Genomic DNA, 7894 nt, shown 5'->3' on the forward strand with positions numbered 1-7894 from the left:
TTTAAGAAAAAACTCCTACGTAAAATGTTTTAGCGCGAGTTAGGAGCGCTCCTAGCGGTAACATAAAATGCTTTGTGAATACGGCCCCTGATCTATTAAAGTTAGTAATGTACTGTAGGTGTGGTGTCGGGATTGTTTGTTCCTTCTTTATCTACACTGCTAGCAAATAGCTTGATTTGGTATAGTGAGATGTCTGAGAGCAAATGTGTCTGAATGATCTTAATGTGTGTTATACGTTTGTGTGCATGTAAATGGTCTGCAAAGGCTAAAATCCCAAAGTTCGCTCCAGAGGGAGTTTCTCTCCCAAAAATACTTATGAGTAACATTTAAATTAGAAAAAACTGAAATCGCTGGTCATTGCTAAATAACTGGAAGCTTAAGCCTCAAAATGTGTGCAGATTTGAATAGGAACAGCTTCCAGTTTCAGTGCCAAGTTCACCAAAATGCTTTTAATAAGCTGAAATTCACAATAGGAGTAGAAGTTTGAGGGTTAGTACTATTTTTAAATAGCAGCTGATTACATCATAACCTGCCAAATGACAGTTTAAACGTCTTCAATCTAACCGTGAGAAGTTGCAAGGGCTCAAAGGAAAACAGAAATCTCAACATATAAAGCCACATAGCTCCGTTGGGGTTCAATGATGACTAAAGGGAACTTACGCGTTTCTGGACTGGAAAACAATTTTAAATTTTAAATCATTTGTGGGGAATAAATTCTTCAGGAGCCAAAACAACTTTTGGTGTGTAACTTAAATATATTTATTTTAATCTTGGTTTAATAGGAAATTACAGATGTGATTTAAAAAGTAAAAACATCAAATCAACTCTGGAATTATGAACGTATAAACCAAAATGTGTATATTCTGTATGAATAGGTTGTTTGGCTAATAAACCAACAGGAAGGAACAAAAACCTTTGGTAGGCCAAATATATTCCACTCTTCTTTGATGGAAAACATTGTAAAGTCCTCAACCCTGAACTTGACATCTTCTTCAACAGGAGGCAAGCAACGAGTCAAAACTCGCAGGGGACGCCGAACCGCCAAGGTGAGTGTTGAGTGTACGAAGCAGGTTTATGGAAAGCTGTAAACCACGTGCCAGTTTTAAGAAGCCGTTTATATAACTGTGCATACCACTCGCAGAGAAAAGGCTCCACACAGAGCCTGGAGGAGCTGGCAATTATCGTGGAGGTGCTGGAGGAGGACCTCAGGACTGGCAGCATCTGCCACTCCCCGCCACCTCTTATGTCCTCTACAACTGGTAAGTCATGGAAACCTTGATAAACATGCTATTATTACCCTGCTACTTACAATATTGATTTTCTAATTACTTTGATTGATTTTAAAATTATCGTACTGTTTCGCTATGAAGAAGTAGTCCATTCTGCTGCGGCACAGGAACATAAAATAAAATGATGGCAGAACTGATCAAGCTTTTTCTGCAACTGTTCAAGTCTGTTCACATTTTCTTTTCCATTAACCCGTCTTCTAACACTGCCAGAGCCCATAGTGTTCCTGTCTGTCTTCTTCTGCCATTCCCTTTAGTGTTTACCTTCTTCTGTTGATTTCTCTGATGTCCAGCACTCTGTCATTTAACCTCTTTCCTTCTCTTGCGCTCTTTTTCCCTTCTTTTCGTCTGCGGGATAGTTAAACCATGAATCCAAAGGTTTGTTCCTCTCCACAAATACAAAATAATATTGAGAAGAATTCCAAGGTGTTTCTGACGGAGGAAACAAATGTATTTTAAATTGACCCGACTTCTCTTTGTGGATTGATATGACTGCACATAGTCACTTAATCCTCCTTAGCAACAGTCTAGCGAAAAATAGCAGACCTCCGAATGTTTAAAGTTGACCAATCAGCATTGAGTATTCAACTAAGTCGAATAATAACTGCATCTATTACCAGTCCTTACATGCCACATCCTCTCACCGTTTCCCAGGCTATAACAGTGATGATTCTGATGAGATGATCCCCAGCCCCCAGTCCTACATGAGCTACTCCCCCCTCCCAATGGACTACCAGCATAACTTGTCCCCTGATGGCGTCATGCACACCAGCCTCCAGCCTTCCAGCATGGGAAACTTTGGAAGAAGAGAGGAGTGTGTCGACCCTCAGAACCACGACTGGAACCTGAACAACTCCTCTTACTTCCTGGCTCAGCTTAAGAAAGAGGAGAGCCAGCTCATGGACGTCTCAAACGCCGTACTGCTCGCTCCCGATGAACACGGCAGGACGTAAGTTTAGTGGCTGTAAATGTATTTGGAAATCAGCATCAGAGTTGGGTTTATTGCCAAGTTGGTTTACACGTACGAATAATTGGTGTTGATGTATAACGGTGCCAACTTTAACACAAAAAAAGGAATTATTTGGTAAATATTCTTAGAAAAATTGATCAAATGAGCACTTCTGAACAAACAAAACAAGACAACGCGTATTTTACTACAACACCCAGTCAGCCATCATGCGTCATCTTTATCATCTGATGCAGTTGAGTTGGCGGTGAAAATGAAAATCCAAGCATCAATTGTCGATACAAATTTCCATTGTTAGACCAGCAGATAACTTTCTTAAAGGGGACCTATCATGCAAAATGCACTATTGTACGTCTTTTATACATGAATGTGTGTCAGGGAACTCACCAAGTGTCGGGAAAACACAACCCCCTCTCTTTTCCTCCGTACCCAAATCTCTAAAAACGGGGCTACAACGGAGCTGATCCAGATTTCCATCCACTGTGACGTCATAGCGGCGGCAGACCCACAGAAAGTTGCTATCAGAAACAATGCCTGACGTGTTTTGGACGTAATCTCGTATTTGTTTACATTAGCAAGCCTCGCTAACACTCAGCGCTAACCTGTACTGTAGAGTACATGTGTTTTTAAAAAAGAATTCTGATCAGGCATTAGCTCCGCCTCCTCTTTTTTTGTTTCAAGCAAAGGACCCAAGATCCGCGTTTCTCTAACAGGGTTTCAAAGGAGGGGTTTGAACAGAATGAGGCATGGCTACAATGGGTGATCTGTTTGGTATTTTGAAAAAAAAACTTCACAGACATGTTTTATATAGGTATGGCCCTACAATATATATTTCAAATATAGCATGATAGGTCCACTTTAAGTAGGGGCCATATTTTTAAATAATAACAACTCAACGCAATTTACATTGCGGTATTTTAATAGTCAAGTTACATTTAGTTACAATTGTGACATTTGAAAAATAAGAAAGTAAACCCCAAAAGACCCAAGGGGCACAGAAGAAACTCGGCTAATAGTCCACATGCTGTCAACATTTTCAATATGTTTTATCCATTGGTAGTGCAAAGGTTTTATTTAACCTGTGTGGCGTCTTAATAATGAAAAGCTGATCCTAGTTTGCTCTTTAAAGATAAAACCGTATTCATTATTGAGACTGATGATGGCTCACTTCTATTTAGCTGCTTCACCTCCTGGCAGTGTGCATGTTTGCTAAATGTCACACCTTATTTACCTTAAGTGACACTTGATCACATTGTTACTACAGTTGTTACACCCATCCTTGTTTTCTTCTTTGCCAAGTCAAAACATCTGCTGTGAAAAAAGACCTGTTGTCGTTGTTCAGCTTGTTGATCTCGCTGAAGGCCGCAGGCTTCTTGTAATTAGAAGCAAAAATGGCTTTTCCAAATACCTCCGCTAACCACATGCTATATAACCCAGGTTCAGACCTGTTACCCTTTTACAGGACTGCCTTTTGGTGTCAGGAAATACTGATAGTGTGAAGTCATTTTTTAATGTCTGATGTTTCTTTCAGAGCTTTCCATAAAGTGGTATGCGTCGGGAAGAGGGCGCTAGGCTACGCTATCGCAAAGAGGATGGCTGCGCTCAACAGCCTGGACCTAAAAGACTCTGATGGAATGGTACTATAAGATTTACATCTCTTGTTAATGCAAAAAAAAACATAAACAAATATCAAGGGGTGCAAGATTAGCCTAACTGTCTGTATTGTATTGCATAACAAATTCTGGACAATCGGAACTTTTATGCTTATACTTTCTGTAAAATACATGTTTAAGATTAAGGTTTTAAGAACTAATGTGCTAAAAGAATAATGACATAAATACCTTCTCCACCTTCTGCAATGCAAATCAACACACTCTGCTTCTAAAATAATCTATGCCACAGGTGGGTTGTTAAGATTGATTGGATCATATTGTATACTCAATTATTTATGTCCAATTAGCAAGTAAGTCACATTCTCTCATTAATGTTTGTAACTCTCTGTTCATAGACCGCCCTGCTCCATGCAGCAAAGCACAACCAGCACCTGATGGTGGCAGATCTGATCCGACTCGGGGCCAACGTTAATGAGACCAACAACCTAGGAAAGACCTGCCTGCACCTCAGTGCTGAGAAAGGCTACATCAGAGTCCTGGAGGTGAGAGCATACCTTCATCTCTAAAGAGGACCTATTAAGCTTGTTGGGGTTTTCCCTTTCCTGTTGGGAGTTGTATATTTCTTTGTGCATGTGAATGGTCTGCAAAGGCTATAATCCCAAAATTCCCACCATAATTGTAGAGAGGCTTGAATGGTTGTCCATTCCCATGAATAAGGAAGTCGTACGTGATAAGCTAAAGTGCGGGACATCTCTAGTGGTTGCTCAATCACAACCAAGCCGGCCAGCTAACCAATCAGAGCAGACTGGACTGCAGCAAAGGCAGTATGAGAAAAATAAAGACCTTTTTGAACATTAAAGCATGGAAACATGTCACAGTAGAGAAAACATATATAAATAGGAACCTGAAAATTAGAAATAATACCCTCTTAAACTGTGGTAATGATGGGGTTTCCTGTTTGTCATGAGACACAAGGTATTTCAGACGTAGGTTACTTTGAGTCAAACAAGTTATTCAGATCTTTGTTTTAGGCTTTTATGGCTGGAAGGCTTTTATTTGTGCGCGAGGTAGTATATCTGTCAACTGATAAGAGGAACAAATGTGACAAAAAGCAACAGAGCCGGTTCTGTTAAACACATTGTACAGCAAGTCATTAATTTCTCATGGGTGCAGCCAAAGAGCAACTTGGGTAACCTGTCATTATGCGTCACACTGTTTTTCAAAGAACTAGATTTTATTTGTGGTATGATCGTGGTATAATAACGCTTATTGTTACATTTCCTAGCGTCTCATCTGTGGGAAAAACTAAAGTGTTTTTTTTTTAACATTAAAGTGTGGAAACATGTCACACTAGAGGCACAAAATACAAATATGAATCTGAAAATTATCATAATACGGCCCCTTTAATATTCTGACAGGCTGCCACAAATAAGGTAATCTAATAGAGACAAAGATAGATTTTTTTCTTCCAACTGTGTTTATGAAATAGCACATTCTAAGTGCAAACTGTAGATGTTGTTTGGCAAGACAGGCGTGTTCTCCGCAGATACAGTAGAAAGCAGAACAACATTATAAGGGTCAACAAACACACAGTATTTGTATTATGGTGACTCACCAAGTCAAAAACAAAGTGGTATTTGTTTATTAATTTGTATCTGCCCCTTACTGTCTTGTACAAAAAACAGATTTGACTGATGTAACTGAACAGCAATAATACTGTCAGTATTAGGCAGACGCCTCCAGACATCTGAAGACGCCAGGTGTGCGTTCCTTGCGATCCACTCTTAGTGAACAACACCACTGATATCCTGTGGTGGAAGTCTTCACAATCATTATATAGTAACAGTAGAAGAACCATAGTCTTAATATCCTTCATTTAAAGTAAAAGTATTGAATTAAAAGTATTAATATAGATTAAAGTGCAGTCGACTTCTCTTACATAATAAAAACAATATTTCCGTCTTGAGTAGAAGTATAAAGCAGCAGAAAATGTAAATATTCAAGTAAAGTACATTGTGTGTGTGAACTTCTATCCTGAACTAGTGTTTATGTTTTCCTTATAGGTTCTAAAACACACAATGATGGATGGTGTGTATGTCGACGTCGAAGCCACTGATAGCTACGGTAAATACTGTCACCTTTCCAATTCTTTCCAAAAACCCACTTTGTTGTAACATACTGACAATAATGCATGCTATCACTTAATTGGCATTATAAAACGAACAAGTCAAATCAATATATGGCATGAAAGCTGTAGTATCAGGCATTCAGTATCTGTGTCAAGTTAAGTAGTTGACTCAACCAAAATAAAAATAAATCCTGCGAATAAGTTCATATAATTCTTCTTGTCAGTTACCATTTTACAGATAGGTTTAGGAATGTTTAGATGTTAAAGTTGAAGACTGTTTGAGTGGATGTAGTCTAAAAAATATAGTAATGTGTGTGTTTTCTCAGAAATGAGCGTCATCCAGTGCGCTTCTGTGGCTCTGAAGGCCACCGTACGTCAGCTAAATAGCAGCATGACCCCGAGTCAAAGCAGACTCCAAATGCTGCGCCAGGAGCAGATGATGGAGACGCTGGAGTGTCTGCTGCAGATGTGCAGCTACCTTCATACCATGGTAGGACACTCTGTTAGATACCATCATGGTCTCTTTCATTAGCTTCTATTTTTGCATGCATATTAATAGTGACTAAAGCTGGGATTTCTACACAGCTGCAGATAAAGACTAGGCCACACTAACATTAGTTTTATATTTTAAATCTAAAATCCCAAAAAATGTTAAGAATGTTGTGAAAACCATTAATGGTTTTATCTAACAAGATATTCTGCCTCACTCCATATTTCGTTGGCGTTTAGTACGGTGGCCGACAAGTACAAATGGGCTACAAAGCCCAGAAACATTTTCATTAGGGAAAAGGGCCGCAGATTCAGAAAACTATTGAAATATAAAGAAAGAAAATGTGCTAAAACACATGCAAATTAAGAAAGATCTTCACAAACTAGACAACACATGCTCTCACATAGTTAAAATAAGCTGATAAAACGTACACTTAGGAAACTTGCCAACAACAATGACAGTGGGCCAACTTTATCAATCCCAATTCTCAGTTTGCCACTCACAAAGACATGCACACATTTCTATTAACAGGGCAGTCTAAGAGACAAAATAAGCTTTGAATAAAAATAAAAAAGACATTCAGAACAGCTCGTTACAACTTAAAAGCACTATTAAAATTAAATTTGAAGAAAATGATGGTGAATGACAAGTGATCATGCTATGGGAAAACTAATCAAGTTTTTAAGAAGCAGTTCAGACTGGGGATGTGCATCTCCATCACTGAGGCCGATACGATGCGCATCTCGATACGTTGCCACGATATGATACATTAACGATACCTTTGAAACACCAGGCGATACGATACAATACAATTCACCCCTGTTGCGATACAGTTCAATACGATTTGATTCAACATTATGCAATTCGGGGCGATATGATGCGATTCAATACGATGCAAAATAATGATACAATTCAATATGGTACGACAGAGGATTTTGTTGTATTCCTTATATGCAGCAAATCATAAATTAACAAATAAGTGCTTTATATATTTGGTTCTCTCTACTAGTACTGCGCATCCCATCATGCTGTTTATTTTTTACCGTAAAAAAAACACTTGGACCTTTCACAAACTGGCCTTTTCACAAGTATAGTAGTGTTCTCTGTCTCCAGAGTAAAGTACAATTTTATAACACCTCAAAGTTAAACAATTTAAGGATGCATTGCCCAGGATTAACAATGTGCAAATAACAGCTACCATAGTGCAATGCTCATACAGCTGCCAGCCTGATGTGCTTAACACTCATTCATAGGCTAACTCACCAGTGAGCAGAAAGCAGTGGTTTCTATATGAACAATAAAGAATACAAATAACCTTTCACAAACAGCTCTTTCATAACTGCTTACTGTAAGGAAGACATTTAAACTATTATTGGCAGTCACAGTCTGCTGTAAACTAAACACCACTCT

At 38.7% G+C, this 7894-nt stretch overlaps 1 protein-coding gene across 1 annotated transcript; it reads left to right on the forward strand.

Annotated features, from left to right (window-relative positions):
- The first annotated feature begins 281 nt into the window (after positions 1 to 281).
- Positions 282 to 6675, forward strand: LOC104962709 (NF-kappa-B inhibitor zeta). Its single transcript, XM_010791203.1, has 7 exons — positions 282 to 1046; positions 1142 to 1259; positions 1941 to 2235; positions 3785 to 3890; positions 4262 to 4408; positions 5930 to 5990; positions 6321 to 6675. Exons 1-7 carry the CDS (start codon positions 948 to 950, stop codon positions 6524 to 6526), a joined length of 1032 nt encoding a protein of 343 aa, XP_010789505.1. The 5' UTR covers positions 282 to 947; the 3' UTR covers positions 6527 to 6675.
- Positions 6676 to 7894: the final 1219 nt, after the last annotated feature.

Source organism: Notothenia coriiceps, unplaced genomic scaffold, assembly GCF_000735185.1.
Source record: "Notothenia coriiceps isolate Sejong01 unplaced genomic scaffold, NC01 NC01_scaffold00035262, whole genome shotgun sequence".
Classification (NCBI taxonomy): domain Eukaryota; kingdom Metazoa; phylum Chordata; class Actinopteri; order Perciformes; family Nototheniidae; genus Notothenia; species Notothenia coriiceps.